Below are 17,548 nucleotides of genomic sequence, written 5' to 3' on the forward strand. Positions count from 1 at the left end.
TGTGGGCACCGTTCCCTGTCCTTATCTCTTGCCGACCGGGCAGTCGCTCTGCAAGCTGCGGCTTGTGGCAAGAGAGGGCTTAGGTGCCGACACACTACTTGTCCGACTGCAGGTAGCATTGACATAGTACAAGGCGGCAAGCCCCCGGGCCGACTGGTCGAACCCGGTGCCAGGCAGAATAATGCAATAACACATTCATGGGCATAGAAATTATCATATAGATAAAAGGGGTAGCCCCCGAGTGCTCCTCGAGGGCCCCGATGTCTTGTACTTAATACAAAAGGTAGTGTGGTACATACTGAATCAACTGTAAAATCTTCGGAGAAGATTTGCATTCCATGGGCGCTCCGATTCCTTGCCCGAATCGTCTCTCTTACGTGCTCTGGGCTTCTGCGCGTTGATGAGGTAGTAGGAGTCGTTGCCCAATGCCTTGCTGATGACGAAGGGGCCTTCCCAAGGGGCCGAGAGCTTGTGCTGGCCGGCTGTTCGCTGGATCAGCCGGAGCACAAGGTCTCCCTCTTGGAAGGATCTTGGGTTGACTTTCCGGCTGTGGTAGCGGCGTAAACTCTGCTGGTAGATGGCGGACCAGCTGAGTGCCAACAGCCGGCCCTCTTCCAGCAGATCAACGTCGTCTTCTCCTGCCTCTTTCGCCTCCGCCTCCATGTACATGGTGACGCGAGGTGAGTCAAACTCAATGTCAGTTGGGATGACAGTCTCGACACTGTACACGAGAAAGAATGGAGTGAAACCGGTTGATTTGTTTGGAGTGGTGCGGTGGCTCCAAAGGACGGCCGGTAGCTCGTCGATCCAGCAGTCGGCCGACCGCTCCAGAGGCTCGACCAGTCCGGGCTTGATATCGGAGAGGATGAGGCCGTTTGCTCGCTCGACTTGGCTATTTGACTGCGGGTGGGCAACGGACGCTAAGTCCAGTCGGATGCCCTGCGTCGCGCAGAAACGGGCCAAGGCTCCTTTGGCAAAATTTGTCCCATTTGTTGTTGTGTGGTACTCCGTACCGGGTGGTGATGTCTGCAATGAAGGTCACAACAGTCGAACCATTCAACTTCTTGACTGGCTTTGCTTCAATCCACTTGGTGAACTTGTCCATGACAATGAGCAGATGGGTCCTGCCGCCGCGTGCTGTCTTGAATGGTCCCACCATATCCAACCCCCAGACCGCAGAGGGCCAAGCCAGGGGGATGGTTTTGAGTGCAGAAGCCGGTAGATGTTGTTGGGGGCTGAACTTCTGACACCCTTTGCAATGCTTGACCAATTCCTTGGCGTCTTCCAATGCAGTCGGCCAAAAGAAACCATGGCAGAAAGCCTTGGCAACAAGGGATCTGGAGGCCACGTGGTGGCCGCACTCTCCTTGGTGGATATCTTTGAGGATTGCTTGGCCTTTCTCTGATTCTACGCAGCGCTGGAAGACTCCAGTCACACTGCGCCTGACGAGCTCTCTGTTTACTATCGTGTAGGCTCCTGCTCGGCGCTGCACCTGCCGGGCTGAGATCTCATCGGCCGACAGCTCTCTATTCACCAGAAACTTGAGGATGGGCTCTGCCCATGACGGTGCTTGAATTTCTTCTACTGCCACTACGGCCACTTGTACGAGGGCGGTTGGGTTGGGAGGCGGCGGGTTGGAATCGATTGCCGCTTGCTGTGTTGCTGAAGTCCCCGGGCCGACTGCTGCAGTCCCTGGGCTGGGTTGTGAAGTCCCCGGGCCGGGTGCGACTGCTGCAGTCCCGGAGCCGCTTGGTGAAGTCCCCGGGCCGACTGCCGCAGCCCCTGGGCCGGGTTGTGAAGTCCCCGGGCCGGGTGCGACTGCCGCAGTCCCCGCGCCGCTCGCTGAAGTCCCCGGGCCGGCTGCTGCTGCCCCCGAGTCGGATCCGACTGCTTCGGGAGGAGCCGGCACGAAGATGGACTCAGATTCTGGAGAAGATTGATCGATGGCTTGCGGAGGCACTGAAGGGAAACGCCGGCTGGTATTGCTTGACGGGTGGAGCCGATCCGTGCCAATGCGTCTACCTGCTCGTTGTCGTTTCGTGGCACGTGAAGGAACTCACACCCTTCAAATTATCCGCTGAGTTGCTGGACGAGGAAACGGTAGCTCGCCATGTTTGCATCCTTGGCGTCCCAGTCACCAGACGACTGTTGGACCACCAAGTCGGAATCGCCGTAGCACAGGATCCGGCGGATGCCGATCTCTTTGGCCAGCCGGAAGCCGTGTATTAGTGCTTCATATTCGGCTACATTGTTGGAGGCGGCGAAATGGATTTGCAATGTGTATCCGAGCTTGTCGCCTTTGGGAGAAGTGAGAACAATGCCGGCTCCCCAGCCGGAGCGCATCTTTGAGCCATCGAAGTGCATCCGCCAATGAGTGGAGTCTGGAGCTGGCGGCAGGTACTGGGTCTCAGCCCAGTCAACAAGGAAGTCGGCCAGTGCTTGGGACTTGATGGCGGTGCGTGGCTGGTAAAAGATGGTGTATGGGGCCAACTCGATGGCCCATTTGGCCACTCGGCCAGATGCATCTCTGTTGCCAATGATCTTGGCAAGTGGGGCAGTGCAGACAACCGTGATTGGATGCTCTTGAAAGTATGGCTTCAGCTTCTTGGCAGCAAAGTGCACGCCGTAGCACATCTTCTGGTAGTGGGGGTAGTTCTGCTTCGAGGTTGACATCACCTCACTCAAATAGTACACGGGCCTCTGGACCGACTGTGCTCTGCCGTCTTCTGGGCGCTCTACCATCATAACAGTGTTGACCACCCGGCTGGTGGCGGCGATGTAAAGGTACATAGGTTCTTTAGCAGCTGGAGCCGCCAGGATAGGCGGCGTGGTCAACATCTTCTTTAGCTGGAGAAAAGCTTCATGCGCCTTGTCATTCCACTCGAAATGAGTGGTCTTCTTCATGAGCTGGTACAGGGGAAGAGCCTTCTCGCCCAGCCGACTGATGAAGCGGCTGATGGATGCCAAACAGCCGGTGAACTTCTGGACGTCTCTCAGTCGGGTGGGCTTCTCCATCCTCTCGATGGCCTTGATCTTCATAGGTTTGCACTCGATGCCGCACTCTGAGACCAGGAAGCCGAGGAGCTGGCCGGCTGGTACTCCAAAGACGCATTTCTCTGGGTTGAGCTTGATCTAAAACCAACGCGGATTTTCAAAAGTTTCCTTGAGATCTTCCAAGAAGGTACCGCGCTTCTCCGTCTTCACCACGATATCGTCTACATAGACGTGGGCATTTCTGCCGAGCTGCTTGAGGAGACACTTCTGCATGCAACGCTGGAACGTGGCACCAACATTTCTCAAGCCGAATGTCATGGTCAGGTAGCAGAAGACTCCGAATGGTGTGATGAAGGCGGTCTTCAGGCGGTCTGTCGGGTTCAACTTGATCTGGTGGTAACCTGAGTAGGCATCCAAGAAACTCAACAGCTCGCATCCGGCTGTGGAGTCTATCACCTGGTCAATCCGGGGTAACACAAACTGATCCTTGGGGCATGCTTTTTTGAGACTAGTGTAATCAATGCACATGCGCCACTTGTTGTTCTTCTTCAGTACAAGGACTGGGTTGGCAAGCCATTCTGGGAAGAAAAGTTCCATGATGAAGCCGGCTGCCAACAGATGGGCGATCTCTTCACCAACAATTCTTCTCTTCTCCTCCGACAGTCGGCGGAGGGGCTGTCTGACTGGTTTGGTGTCTGCTCTAACATGTAGCTTGTGCTCGGCGAAATCCGTCGGAACACCCGGCATGTCTTTGGGAGACCATGCAAAGATGTCCCGATTCTCACGGAGGAAATCGACGAGCTCGCTTTCCTATTTGCTATCAATGTTGGCACCTATGACAGCGTGCCTCTCTGGGTGCTCTGGGTCCAAGGGGATTTTCTTTGTTTCTTTGGCCGGCTTGAAGGAGCCCTCAGTTTCTGACTCTTTGGGCTCTGGTGACAGGTCCGGCTGCTTGCCGGCCATGGCCACCACCTGGTCGAGGAGCTTCTTCTCAGCCGCAATCACGAGGGACTCGGCCAACCGGCTACTGGCAGCAGCACAGGCGGACGACTTCTCATAATCCCCATTGATCGTGATAATGCCCTTGGTCCCTGGCATCTTCATCTTGAGGTAGGCGTAATGAGGCACCGCCATAAACTTGGCTAGGGCAGGCCGGCCTATGAGCACATGGTAAGGACTCTCCAGGTCAACCACCTCAAACCAAATCGCTTCTCGGCGGAAATGATCCTTGTCTCCGAAGAGGACATCTATCTTGACTTTGCCGATTGGTGAGCAGGACAAGCCGGGCACAATGGCATGAAACACAGTCCGACTGGGCAGCAGCTGCTTCTCTTTGATCTTCAACTTTTCCATGGTGTCGCGGTAAAGGATGTTGATGCTGCTACCGCCGTCTATCAGAATCCGGGAGAAACGAGCAGCTCGCCTCTCCGTTGCAAGGGTGGCATCCAATACCAGGGCATAAGAACCCGGGGAGGGCATCACTTCCGGGTGGTCAGCTCGGCTCCAACTGATAGGCCTCTCAGACCAGTGCATGAATTCTGGAGCAGTTGAGGCGACTGCGTTCACTTCTCGGTGCTGCTGACGCCGGCTGTGTCTGTCATTGGCAACGCTGGTGAAGACAACGTATGCACCATGCTCTTCAGGGTAATCATCTTGGATTGCGCCGACTGTTGGACGGGCGGCCGACTGCTGGGGAGGCGGAGCCGGCGGGCCAGCAGGCGGTGGGGGGAGTCCTTCTCCCTTAGTGATGCGGACAAGCCAGTGGCATTTCCGAGTGGTATGGTTGGACGACTTCGCCCCGCTGTGGAACTTGCAAGGGGCATCGAGGGTCTGCTCAAAGGAGAAAGCAGGTCACCAAACTAGCTTGCTGCCCTTCTGGCGCTTGGGGAGGGGTTGTCCTTCAGGTTGCTGATCCTCAACTGTCGTCACCTGCTGGCTAGTGGAAGCCGGCTGCTGGGCCTTGCGCTTGTTGTCGTTCGGCTGCTGGCGCCGACTGTTGTCTCTAGCCGGCGTCCGAGGAGCCGGAGGGAGCACCTTCCCAGAAGTATCCACGCGGAGCTCCGACTTCATGGAGGAGTCGGCAGTGGCGTACTTGTCTGCTATGATCAGTAGCTCGTCGAGTATGGTCGGCTCGTCGCAGAGGAGTCAGTGCTTGAGTAAGTTGCCCTCTCGGCACCCAACAGTGAAGTACTCGATTGCTTGGACCTCGTGCACCCCTTCGCAGGAGTTGCGCAGTTCAGCCCACCGCGTCAGGTAGTCGCGGGTGGACTCGTTGGGGCCTTGGACGCACAACGAGAGCTGGCGAGGCTTGGGCGGCCGCTTGTAGGTGCTGGTGAAGTTGCGGACGAAGACTTCAGTGAAATCTACCCAGCTGTTGATGCTGCAGGGCTTCAGGCTGTTCAGCCATGTCCGGGCCGTGCCCTGGAGCATGAGCAGAACGTACTTCACGGCAACACGCTTGTTGTCGTTCGCTATGCTGACGGTCGTGGAGTAGTCGACCAGCCAATCCTTTGGCTTCACAGAGCCGTTATACTTGGGCGTATCTCGTGGGAGCGTAAACCCTTTGGGAAATGGCTCGTCACGGATGCGGGGGCTGAAACAAGGCGGGCCCAGCGCGTCTTCCTCTTCTAGCGTCAGGGATCGATTGAGACGGTCGATCCGGTGGCGGGCGTCGTTCTCTCCGATTCCCTCTCGGCGGCCCAGCCGGTCGCCGAGAGTTGGGTGGTCAACAGGCGGCGGGGAAGCACGCCTCTCCCTCTGAGATGGAGGGGGTGGCGGACAATCGTCCCGTCGTTCCACTGCTCGTGGGCGGCCATCTTGGTCGCGCTCGATGGTGACGCGCGTGCGGCTGCGGCTAGCAGCCGGCTCTTTGTCTCGTCTGTCATGGACGCCACCAGTCGGCGTCCGGGAGGTCGCGCCTTGATCTCGGCGAGGGGGCGGGTTCTCGACCCGCTGGCCGGGTCCTTCTATGCGGCAGCCGCGTCAATGAGCTGCTGGACGCGCTCCGTCATGAAGCGACGCTTGTCGCCCTCGAGGTTGTCCAGCTCGTCTGCTGCCGCCTGGGCAGCTCGTATGTTCTCCGTGGGCGTGGCATAGACAGGGCGGTCTGCCCCAAACATGCTGGCGATGGCAGCGCCACGCTGCCGGACTGTGCCAACGCGGCTAGGCCCGCCAGCAGTCGGCGTGCCGCCAACAGCGCGGTCGATCTCGCGCTAGTAGGCCTCTGAGAGGCGTCTCATGGTGGCCAACTTCTTGGCGCTCTCGACGAGCAAGACGCGGCGAGCTTCTAGTGTCTCGGCGTCGGCATCTTCTGCGATGGGTGCAGACAGGTCTCATAGCGCCACCTCGAGCGGGTCTTGGGCGCCGCCACCAGAAGCTCCATCGTGGCTGACGACGAGCACCTCCGTGATGGTGCTGCCGCCACTGTCGGCGCGAGGGAGATGGTCGTCGATGACCACCATGTTGGTGGGGAAGGCGTCAAGGGATGCGGTGTCGGAGTCGACAAGCATCGGGTCGGTGGAGCCGATCGACTCTAGGTCGGAGGCGGGCTCGTTGGCAATGTCGAGCTTGCCAAGGAGATCGACGAGGCAGCTCTTGGAGCTGGCTGCGCCCTGGGGCGGGCTCGTCGGAGAGGCGGATCTCGCCAACAAGGTCAGCGAGGCCAGCCGCTGCACAGGCAATCTCTGCGCCATGCAGCACGTCGGCGCTAACGCCATCGGGCGTGCCGGGCTGGCTGCGCTCGCTGGGGAGGAAGAGGGTTCCCGTCCAGAACAGATCTCTGGACGATGGTGCACCTAGCCCCACGGTGGGCGCCAAATGTCGGGGGTGTCGTGCGACATATGCCAAAGGATGGCTTATCATGGAGGGGGCTAATAATACGTCGCCGGTGCCAGGAAACGGGATGAGGCGTAGACATACACACCGGCGAATCTTACCCAGGTTCGGGGCTCCTAGGAGATAACACCCCTACTCCTGCTCTGCGGGGTCTCCGCATGATCACTCAAGCAACATTGGTGACTACAAGCTTGCTCCTTGAGCTGTTTCTCTAGAGGGGGAAGAAGAACAAGGCTAGCCCTAGCTTCCTCTCTCTATATGGGTGTGTGAGTGAACTAGAGTCTGAACCCTTTGCATGGGTGCCCTGGGGGGTTTATATAGGCCTACCCCCCAGGGGTACAAGGGTAATCTGGCCGGGTGTAGGCCTTGGCTGTCAGTGTCTACGGTTGCCGGCTTCTCCAGCGGCCGCTGGGGCCCGCCGCCTAGTGGGCCCCGCCGGCTGTCTCATACCTGACCGATGGGCCGCACCCGCTGCTCTCGGGTCTTGCTGGCTGCTCAACACTGTAGCGATGCCTATAATGATGCATGCTTTGTCGGGAGGGGCGTGGCTACAGTACCCGCCGCCTGGCGGGCGATCACCGTAGTCATTCCCCGTCTCTTCTGATTAATGGCGCACAAACTCCAAGGAGAGGAAGGCCGCCTGGTCAGGGGCCGGCCTCCCTACGAGCCGACTGGTCTGGGCTCGCCGCCTTCTGGCTCCTTGTGGACAGGTAGGGCCCGCCGCTTGCGGGCCGTACCGACAGCCCATCGTGGGAGCATGGCTCTCTCTGACAGGGGTGATGTCATGGGCTGTGTGGCAACAGTGCCGCGCCGGACGGGAGATCTCCGTCTGGTATGATGCACTGTGGCCACGCTTGGCCCCAGATTCAGGGGTGGCAAGGCGTGCTGTAGCCACGCCCTGTCTCATCGCATTTATGTGGGTGCCAACTTTGAGGACGCCTAGGGCCGCCTGCTAGGAGCCGGCCCACCTCGTGGCCACCTGCTGGGCTTTGCCGTCTCCTAGCAGCCGGCCGCGAAGAGGCGGCTCTTGACTCTTTGAATCTTGAGGAAGCAGCCGGCCCCGATATCTTGAAGCGCCATGGGGGCCAATGAGGCTACCCGTGGCCAATTACTCCGACAGTCGTTCCTCTCGGGGGCGTTGTTGTGGGTCCCCTCATGGTGCCTAGGCTCCAGGGTGAAAACCCTAGTCCGTCCTCTCGGGCTCGACGGCGGTAGCGCTTGGCGTCCTCACCCTATTGAGGTGTTGTCGTGGAGCCCCAGACCCTTTTGGTCGTAGCTATCCAACGGCTTCAGGCATGCCTTCCCTGGCGTATAGCGTCCTCAACTCTGTCACAGGGTGGCCCTGATGATCTCCTATATTTTATGTCTATCTTGCTATCTGCTGGCAGGAGCACGGTTTGGCGCGAGGGGACAATTTCAACAGTGTGACTTGTCCTCCTCCAGAGATTGCTTGGTGTGTCCGGTACTGCGGTGTCAGGTGGTTTCTCAAGGCTGCGTAGTTTTGGTCATGTTTGGTAGTTTCGTTTGTCTCATGTTAGGTGTGACGTCTTTTGTTTTCACGCTCGATGTTGGGTTGGTACCGCTTATGCCACTCGCTCGAACACCGGTTTATTTTTATTTTGACCGGGTGGTTGTACGAGGATTTTCTCAGTTCGAGCAAAGCCTGTTTCTTGGTTTTGAAACATTTCGGCCGTTTTTCAAGGCGGCGTACAAATAATACGTGCACTTGGATGCACCGGATTTCATGTCGGCCTTCCGATGAAAGGCGGCATCTCGGCAGAGCAACCTTTCCAAGCGCGTCCTTCCTTTATCCATTCCTCGCCAACGCAAGAACCAAGAACAGCGCTCGCGCGGATTACGAGGCGGGAGATTTGGCGGCAAATCGCCGCGCGAGTTCATCCATGTCCACCTCCACCCCGTAAAAACAAATTCAGGGTTAAGCTGGATGAATGGATGAGCTGTCCAAGGAGCAGATCGACGAGTTCCGGGCGGCCTTCAACCTCTTCGACAAGGATGGCGACGGTGTGGTTCCTTCTTCCTCCATTCGATCGCCATTGGCACGCACGCACGCAACAATGCGGTTCGAGATTTTGATTCCGCGCGCGCGCGAAAACCTGCAGGGACGATCACGACCAAGGAGCTCGGCACGGTGATGCGGTCGCTGGGGCAGCGCCCGTCGGAGGAGGAGCTGCGGGAGATGATCGCGGAGGTGGACACGGACGGCAACGGCGTCGTGGATTTCTCCGAGTTCCTGACCCTCCTCGACCGCAAGATGCGCGGCGCCGAGGACGAGCTCCGCGAGGCCTTCCGCGTCTTCGACCAGGACAAGAACGGCTTCATCTCGCTGGACGAGTTCCGGCACGTCATGGTCAAGCTCGGCGAGCGCCTCTCCGACGAGGAGGTCGCGGAGATGCTCCGCGAGGCCGACCTCGACGGCGACGGGCAGATCAACTACTCCGAGTTCGCCAGGGTCATGACGGCCAAGTCAGTGCCATTCCGTCTCATGCATCTTCTCACGCCAAATCTGCAATGAGATGTTCTTCATTTTCTTTTCCGGCCTAATTCAATCAATGAATCAATCAATCTGCAGAATGGACTCGACGGCGACGGGATCAAAACCATCGGCGCCGCCGCTCTTCAAGAATGGACTCCGGGTCTGCCGCTACCTTCTGGCCTTCCGGATCATGCAGATCGGCCGGAGTAATAAACGAGGGTACACTCCACCATGCAACTTGCGTTAACTAGTCTTCACTCTTCATAGGCAAAACCTTCTTCATCTTTCTCCTATCTTTTGCACTTGCAAGGCAGCATGCATCTTTAACCGAAACCACGATGAGCATGAACCCAATGTATATATGATACTACTAGAATGCTATGTGTTGCTAGCTATCTCACAGTGCATGTTGCTCGTGTCATGTGCAAATGGCAGACGGCGGAAGTCACAGGAAAACAGCCGTGAGATGGTAGGGCGGAAGTCACAGCAAAACAGTCGTGAGATGGTAGGAGAGAAGACCGGCGGCGATGCCGATCCCCCGCCGGACCAAGGAAACAAGGACAAACGAGGAAGCTGCATCCCCTCATGTATCATCCTCTGAAACTTCAGGTTTTTTGTTTCACCCTTCAGTTCTGATTTACAGCTCAAGGAACAAGTGTATGTAACAAGGCAAAAACAAGAAATTAACTCCATGGTCTCACAATTTACAATGGGAACGAACGAAATGATGACCGGCCGATGTGAGTTTACAAGCATATTCGGCTAAATGTTTGCGAATTCCTGATTGCATTGTTCCAAAGTGAACTCGATACGACTTGCGAAAACCCACATGCCTAATATACAGCAAAACCTACTTGAATGTGCTTGACTTAAACTGTTCCAAGAAGTCTCTCAAAATGCAGCATATACAACACCAGTGGAGGACAAGCACAGCTGACAACAGGGCTATCCATCGGTACTTACAAAATGCGGTGAACAATTTTTTCTTGATCCAGCTCCTGAGAATGGATCAACTCAGGAGGAATGGGATGCTAATAGTTTACCCATTCCCCCTTCTCCCAAGCTGCTGCTAGGAAGGTTGGATCTGAAGATCGTCGGATTTCCAAACAACGTCCTTCAAGGTGTTTGAAAGGTTCTTGTAGAACTGCACCACAATATCAAGATTTATGTATTTCAGTACAAATTGGCGAGGGAAAGGCGAAAAAGGATCAACCACAATTTACAATCCCGGTAACTCGTCGAGTCCAGATTACTGAGGTCGGAGAAGCAGGAATCGGTGCACCTCTCAGTTGACAGACCCTACTTCCAAACCATAATTGGCATGATAATTTACCTTGTGAAATTCTAGAGTGTCACCTTTTGCTTTGCGAACTTCAACCATATGAAGAGAAGGTCCGACTCGCAGTATCTAAATGATATTGCACAAATAAAGTTAAACTGAACAAGTTAACTTAAAAGTGGATTCAGTTCAGCATATTCTCCGCATTACCTCGGTAGCAACATTGAGGTTCCCCTTCCTTCCTGCTTTTACCTTTTCTAGTCTCAGCTGATCAAACAAAAAAGGATTTAAACATTCAGAAAAAATATATACTTGAGGGTCATATACAATATCAATCGAACTTTTTTAAGAAAAATAATAGTGTGGACTGTTATTAAACCAAGCTTTGCGTGGCAGACCTTGTAATTTTTCTTCTGAATATCAAATCCTAGAGGCTTTGCAGCTTCTTCAATCTTGCGGAGAATTTCTTTAGGCGAGCTTTTAGATGTAAACCTTGTTTCTCTTTTAAATTCCTGTCGATATAGTTATTCGATGTTAGAGTATGGAAGAATGAAGTTTCGAAATCATAAATGCGTAATAGAAAATGTGCATAAAGCTCTAAGTGAAAAAAAAGGGTCTGAAGATCTTTATATTTACATAGGCATATAAATATAACTGCTGGCTTTCATGATTCAATGTAACTGAGATATCGAAATCAAGTGCATATTTCAGACATGATTTGGGCTATATCAGCAATACCTATAAAACCATCGTGAGTTAAGTCATCGCGCATCGCAATTTCCCAAGTTTTATGTTGCTATTAGGATGTTATCTTACCTGCTCAGAGTCGAATAAATTTCCAAGATTGAGGCCTGCTGACATAGAAATCAGTTCAAATGCATTCAGAGCTACTGGTTCTTCTTCTTTCTTTTCTGTTACATGGTGCTCCTGGAGGAAGTCAAACCAGAGTCATAAAACTGGTTAGTAATACCGAACCCACGAGAGATCTTCTGCATTTGGTAGAAACAGAAATGCAAGAGCTTGCATATAGCCATGGGCTTACTTCTGAATCATTGAAAACAGCATCCACATCATCCAGTGTTGTGTCATACTTCTCATCAAACTCCGCACGCTTGTAACCTTTCTTGAACCACTCATCTTCTAGCATTTCTTGAACTGTTATTCTCTGCCACAATTTATCAAGACATTAGCTTTGATATCATGGAGTAAGATGTGGGATTATTAGTCCCTGATTGCGCACCATCTCTGGTGTATTTATTAGTAAGCACAAAAGAACTTGGAATATTGTAGGCTGATGAATGGAACTGACAGCATGTTATCTACAACCTACTGGATGCATTGTATGAGGAGATTTTCCTATCTAAGTATTGGTTCAATGAGCTCTTGTGCTCTACCATACCGTGATCGGATTTGGATCAAGGATTCTTGTTAACAACCTCTTGGCAGGAAAAGACGTCCAAGGCGGAAACGTAAACTCTGCATTTGATATCTGCAAGGAATAATAGAGAAAAATCAAATCAGCATGAACAAGCAAGACCGTAACAGTAAACCAAAAGAAGTTCAATGCTCACTTTCTTATACAAGGCCATAAGATTAGAGTCCTCAAAAGGCAAATACCCTGCTAGCAGAACAAACAGAATTACTCCACATGACCACAAATCTGCCATTGCGCCATCATAGCCTTGATCTTCGAGGACCTGTCGGTAGTTGCATTATTGTGGTACTTGGTTAGAAATTAATGTCAAGAACTATTGGTTGTTCAGTTTCTACAAATTTCTGAAATTACCTCTGGTGCAACATAATTTGGAGTGCCACAAGTCGTGTGCAGTAATCCGTCATCCTGAACAACAATAAATAATAAAATATTCCAAAATATATAGGAAGAATGAATATATGAGAGTGTTTGAACACCAAAGGAACATGATTATCTGCTAATACAGAAAAGTGTGAACTCCGAAAACTTCCATGATAACTTAGGAGTGCATGAAGAAGCTATATAATAAACCCGTACCTTGAGCTGCTGAGATAGCGCGCTCAGCCCAAAATCAGACACCTTCAGATTTCCACATGAATCAAGTAATAGATTTTCTGGCTGCAAGTAGTTTGGTTTAGATAGATTTTGTGAGTACATTTAGCATTGACAGGAAAAAGAGGCAGCGGAGATGGAGAGGAGCTCACTTTTAAATCACGGTGGTACACCCCCCTGCTATGGCAATAATCAACCGCATTAATCAACTGCTGGAAGTATCTCCTTGCCTCATCTTCCCTCATTCTGCCATGGTTAACCTTTACGACAAGGGACACGATAACCGTCAGTACATAACGAACAACGGTATGTGTTGTAATCGTGTGTTTGCCAAAGATAAGCAAACTGCATCAGCGCATAAGCAGGAAACATCTGGTGTAGCGCACCACTTACGATTGTGTCAAAGAGCTCGCCCCCGGTGACGTATTCCAAAACTATGTAGATTTTTGTTTTGCTTCCCATCACCTGGAAAATCGAGGAGAACATTAATTAATTCGATAATATTAGCAGTTCCCATGATGAAATTAAAACAGACATGTCAAATAATTGCGTCCAATATTTCTGACAACAGCTTTATGGTTGAGGTGCATGATTGGAAAGAGGTAGCTGGCTTTGAGTAGTATTGTGGCATGGTCCATGGACCCCAGACATAACATGATGCACATTTCAAATGAACAATATTACAGGATTAACTTGAATATCGAAAACAAGATAGAAATGGCGATTCCTTGAGCTACCTCGTGTATGCGGACAACATTGGGATGCTTAATCAGCTTCATCGTTGCGATTTCCCGCTTGATCTGCGATTCCACCACAGGGTTTTACTCATCATCAGCAAAAAAATAAAAATTACTCCCTCCATTCACTTTTATAAGTCGTTTCAGACAACTGAAATCGAGCCGTTTTGCACACTGTCTGAAATGTCTACAGCGCCTTATAAAAGTGAAGAGAGGGAGTACTGAATTCAGGCAAAAGTGGCAACCGGATTTGTACCACGAAAATACAGCGATGGGGCAGGAGGACCCATCGTAATCCAGTGGATATGAAATATGACCAGAAAGAAGAAATGATGATTGAGGAGCATGACAAGGTAAAATGTGAGGTGGGCGTTGGAGAGTGACCTGCTCGACCATCTTGTGCTTGAGAAGCTTCTCCTTGTCCAAGATCTTGATGGCAACGGGGTCCCCGGTCTCGGTGTTCCTGGCGAACCTGACCTTGGCGAAGGTGCCCTCGCCGATGGTCCGGCCTAGCTCATACTTGCCCACACGCCTCTTCACCTTGGTTGTACTCATCCCCTGCCTGCCTGCCTGCCTGCCTTATCCCCCTCTCCCTCTGGAAACCTCTGGTCAGGCGTCGTGTGGCTCCGTTTCCTTTCCGCGCGCCGCCAATTTGTTTCACTGTCCCGCGTGGAAAATCTACAGTTGAGACATGGAAAAGATGAGGACGGCACTACAGAAAAAACAGTTATCATCTTGTGGCACTACAGAGAATGGACCCATGGCCATGGAAAATTTTGAAATGCTGTTGAGCAGTCAGTTATGGAGGAGCGAGGAACGAGCAGACCGTGCATTAAGTTGTGTAGGCAAAACTGCAGTTGGCACTTGTGCATTACTATGTTTACATACATGCAGCTCTCCTGACCCTACCCCTGAACTGAACCCATAAATAAGTTGTCTGATTAAGTCAATCAGTACACTAGTGGAGTTGTTTAGCAGAGAAAATCCCCGAAGGGCCAAGTTAAACTGGAATAATCAACTGGATCGGAGGTCAAAAGGAATAAGACCGCCGTGTTTTTGGATCTGGACAGGATGTCTGTTGTGAATGAAACTGGGCGCGCACGAGGGGGGGGGGGGGGGGGGGGGGGGGGCTGCAAACAGACCAATTTTTGAAAGAAAGAATACAGTAGAATTTTCGAAAGAAACAGAGCATTTGAATATTCGCAGGGCGTGGCATATTCCACACCCACCCACCAAAGGAAGGAAGATGAACTGGTCAGAATTCTCAAGCACCAAGCCCATATTCTTCTTGCTTTTTTCTTTTGGAAAAAGAAACTTTGGAAGATTTGCCAAGAGCAACAAGGTAACGGAGAGAGAGAAGAGAACCCACCCTAGGCCCTATAGCTCCCATCAAGAAATTCTTCCTATGCAAAGAATGGCACCAAGTTTATGCATCTGATGGGAGCTAATAGTCGCCAAGACTCAAGTTCAGTTAGTTAGGGGGGCGGCGCGTTGGGCGTAAGCCAAAATTGAGCTCTCTGCTCACATCAAAACACTCAGTGGTGGAACCATAATTCAAAAGGAAGAAAGAGTAGAAAGCAAATTGAGAAGTGGAAGTAGAGAGGAGAGGAGAGGAATCTCGGAGAACTTACAGGTGAGGTGGCTGCTGGCTGCTATGTGATGCGAATGGCAAGAAATGGCTGTCTGTGATCAGGAAGGAAGGGGGCTCGGCGGGAGGAGAAGAGGGAAGCTTAGCTACTGTAATAAATAGGAGTGAGTGAGAGGAGGAGGTTGAAGTTGGAACTGCAAGTTTGGAACGGTTCAGCTGAGCTGGGGGAGGGGGCGGCAGAGAAGAAGACGACGACACAGACATGACGGTGGCCTTCAAGAAAGGAGCAGCCGGGGCAGTTGTTGCAGAGAGCGGGCCCCACGGCAACTCGGACAGCGGCAGTAGGGTGCGTGCGGAGTCACACACCACACAACAACACACCATGAGTGTGCATGATTGATCCCGGATTTCGGATCTGGACCCCTCCTCCTTAATTCGCCACAGGTGAATTCGGTGGATGTCCAATTATTATGAGTCCACGATATCCGGTACTAGTACTACCCGACTCCGTTGCACATTGTGTTTTCAAACAAAGAAAAACTACGTTGCAAATTGCATTTATGAAAATTTTGAAACATGCTATAAAAGTATGCTAAACTCGATCCCATTCTAAAGGTAGAAAAAAATATTCTTGCCTTTTCTTTTATAATAGGAGATCTTGTTGCACATCTCCATTACAAAATTATACTACATATAAACAATGTACTCCCTCCGTTCCTAAATATTTGTCTTTCTAGAGATTTTAACAAGTGACTACATACGGAGCAAAATGAGTGAATCTACACTCTAAAATATGTCTATATACATCCGTATATGATAGTCCATTTAAAATCTCTAAAAAGACAAATATTTAGGAACGGAGGGAGTAGTACAATATATCTCCTTCATCATGCTTGATAGTAGCACAAAGTTTCTAAATTAACAAAGTCACTACGTACATCCAGCACAGGGACAAGCGCTCTTGATTGAGGTGATCGCGACTTCGCTCGCAAAACCACATCGGCCGCTCAAATCCGCCATGGATCCCCTTGAGGGTGTTCTGATGTCGGTGCAACTTGCCCAAATCCGCCACGCGATGAGTTGGCGAGCGATGATGGAGCGGCAGCCGCTCTCGACTCGGCTTGCTCAGATCTAGGCAGAGGACGGAGGAACGAGAGGCGAAGAGGATTCGGGATCTACCGTTCGAGGTACGTGACCGGATCTAGGTTGAGGAGCAGAGGAGGATTTCGCGGTAGCTTCGCCATTGTTCGAGCAGATTCTGGCTTGGGCGATGGCAGAGGCTGTCTCAGGGGATCCGACACACACACACACACAGAGAGAGAGAGAGAGAGAGAGAGAGAGAGATGGGTGGACTTAAAATCAAAGGAGACGCCGGCATGATTGGTGGCGACGAGAAGGGGAGAATCTGGTTGCAATTCTAGCGGTGCGGCTCTCCAATCAAAGAGGTAGCTCCATCAAAGACCACCGCATTTCGGTGCTTCCACAATTGCCACACGATGAGAAGTAGCAAGGTGTGCATGTCCTTCATGCTGCGATCTTGTACCATAAGGGATGCAGTCCATGGCAATAGTGTATCAATTGATGATGGTGCCCAATGAGCCCTTCCCCAAGTGTCCAGGATGAAATGCCACACCGATCTCGCGAAAACGCAGGACACCAGGATGTGATCGGTAGTTTCTTACTCCTGGTCCCAGAGGGGACATGCCAACCTGATGCGGTAATCCATGCAGAGCAAGTCTATCTAATGTCCAGCACCTATTCTTCATGCCTAGCCAGGCGAAGAACTTACACCTTAGTGGCGCACGACTTCACCATATTACTGTGGCAGAAAGATTGTGCTCTGGCCAAAGAAGCATGACGCATAGGCTGAGCATGTCGAGTATGTTGGAGATCGTTGCAGAAATTAAAAAATTTCTACGCATCACCAAGAACAATCTATGAAGTCTTCTAGCAACGAGAGGGAAAAGAGTGCATCTACATACCCTTGTAGATCGCGAGCGGAAGCGTTCAAGTGAACGCGGTTGATGGAGTCGTACTCTTCGTGATCCAAATCACCGATGACCGAGCGCCGAACGGACGGCACCTCCGCGTTCAACACACGTACGGTTGGGGAAGACGTCTCCTCCTTCTTGATCCAGCAAGGGGGAGGGAGAGGTTGATGGAGATCCAGCAGCACGACGGCGTGGTGGTGGAAGCAGCGGGGCTCTCGGCAGGGCTTCGCCAAGCTCAGCGAAAGGGAGAGATGTCACGGGAGGGAGAGGGAGGCGCCAGGGGCTTGGGTGCGGCTGCCCTCCCTCCCCCCTCTTTATATAGGGCCCCTGGGGGGGGCGGCCCTAGGAGATCCAATCTCCAAGGGGGGCGGCGGCCAAGGGGGTGGCTTGCCCTCCAAGCCAAGTGGGGCGCCCCCCACCCCTAGGGTTTCAACCCTAGGCGCAGGGGAGGCCCAAGGGGGGCGCACCAGCCCACCAGGGGCTGGTTCCCCTCCCACTTCAGCCCATGGGTCCCTCCGGGATAGGTGGCCCCACCCGGTGGACCCCCCGGGACCCTTCCGGTGGTCCCGGTACAATACCGGTGACCCCCGAAACTTTCCCGGTGG

The 17,548-nt window shown here is 52.6% G+C and overlaps 2 protein-coding genes across 3 annotated transcripts; one reads left to right on the forward strand and one right to left on the reverse strand.

The window, feature by feature from the left end:
• Window positions 1-8,492: 8,492 nt before the first annotated feature.
• On the forward strand, window positions 8,493-10,036 carry LOC123096566 (neo-calmodulin). Its single transcript, XM_044518337.1, has 4 exons — window positions 8,493-8,850; window positions 8,949-9,312; window positions 9,419-9,541; window positions 9,758-10,036. The coding sequence occupies exons 1-4, from the start codon at window positions 8,778-8,780 to the stop codon at window positions 9,921-9,923; spliced, it is 726 nt and encodes a 241-aa protein (XP_044374272.1). The 5' UTR covers window positions 8,493-8,777; the 3' UTR covers window positions 9,924-10,036.
• On the reverse strand, window positions 9,985-15,247 carry LOC123096565 (CBL-interacting protein kinase 32). 2 transcript variants are annotated; one of them, XM_044518335.1, is made up of 15 exons: window positions 14,996-15,247; window positions 13,749-14,042; window positions 13,365-13,427; window positions 13,021-13,092; window positions 12,780-12,887; window positions 12,613-12,693; window positions 12,388-12,441; window positions 12,173-12,298; window positions 12,001-12,090; window positions 11,644-11,766; window positions 11,418-11,528; window positions 11,000-11,113; window positions 10,812-10,868; window positions 10,656-10,730; window positions 9,985-10,466 (listed from the first exon to the last, which is right to left on the reverse strand). In XM_044518335.1, the coding sequence occupies exons 2-15, from the start codon at window positions 13,917-13,919 to the stop codon at window positions 10,392-10,394; spliced, it is 1,320 nt and encodes a 439-aa protein (XP_044374270.1). In that variant the 5' UTR covers window positions 13,920-14,042; window positions 14,996-15,247; the 3' UTR covers window positions 9,985-10,391. The 2 variants fall into 2 exon arrangements, with proteins under 2 accessions (XP_044374270.1, XP_044374271.1); XM_044518336.1 differs by lacking the exon at window positions 14,996-15,247 and adding an exon at window positions 14,734-14,881.
• Between the last annotated feature and the right edge of the window lie 2,301 nt (window positions 15,248-17,548).

Source organism: Triticum aestivum, chromosome 4D (genome assembly GCF_018294505.1).
Source record: "Triticum aestivum cultivar Chinese Spring chromosome 4D, IWGSC CS RefSeq v2.1, whole genome shotgun sequence".
Taxonomy (NCBI): Eukaryota; Viridiplantae; Streptophyta; class Magnoliopsida; order Poales; family Poaceae; genus Triticum; species Triticum aestivum.

What these genes read in the sequence shown, in the direction of transcription:
- LOC123096566 (XM_044518337.1), top strand. Translation starts at nt 8,778, where the DNA reads ATGGATGAGCTGTCCAAGGAGCAGATCGACGAGTTCCGGGCGGCCTTC. An exon ending in CTTCGACAAGGATGGCGACG is followed by an intron (nt 8,851 to 8,948) that starts GTGTGGTTCCTT and finishes GAAAACCTGCAG; the next exon opens with GGACGATCACGACCAAGGAG. An exon ending in GCCAGGGTCATGACGGCCAA is followed by an intron (nt 9,313 to 9,418) that starts GTCAGTGCCATT and finishes ATCAATCTGCAG; the next exon opens with AATGGACTCGACGGCGACGG.
- LOC123096565 (XM_044518335.1), bottom strand. Translation starts at nt 13,919, where the DNA reads ATGAGTACAACCAAGGTGAAGAGGCGTGTGGGCAAGTATGAGCTAGGC. An exon ending in TTATGGCCTTGTATAAGAAA is followed by an intron (nt 12,091 to 12,172) that starts GTGAGCATTGAA and finishes TATTCCTTGCAG; the next exon opens with ATATCAAATGCAGAGTTTAC. An exon ending in ACCTCAATGTTGCTACCGAG is followed by an intron (nt 10,731 to 10,811) that starts GTAATGCGGAGA and finishes AATATCATTTAG; the next exon opens with ATACTGCGAGTCGGACCTTC.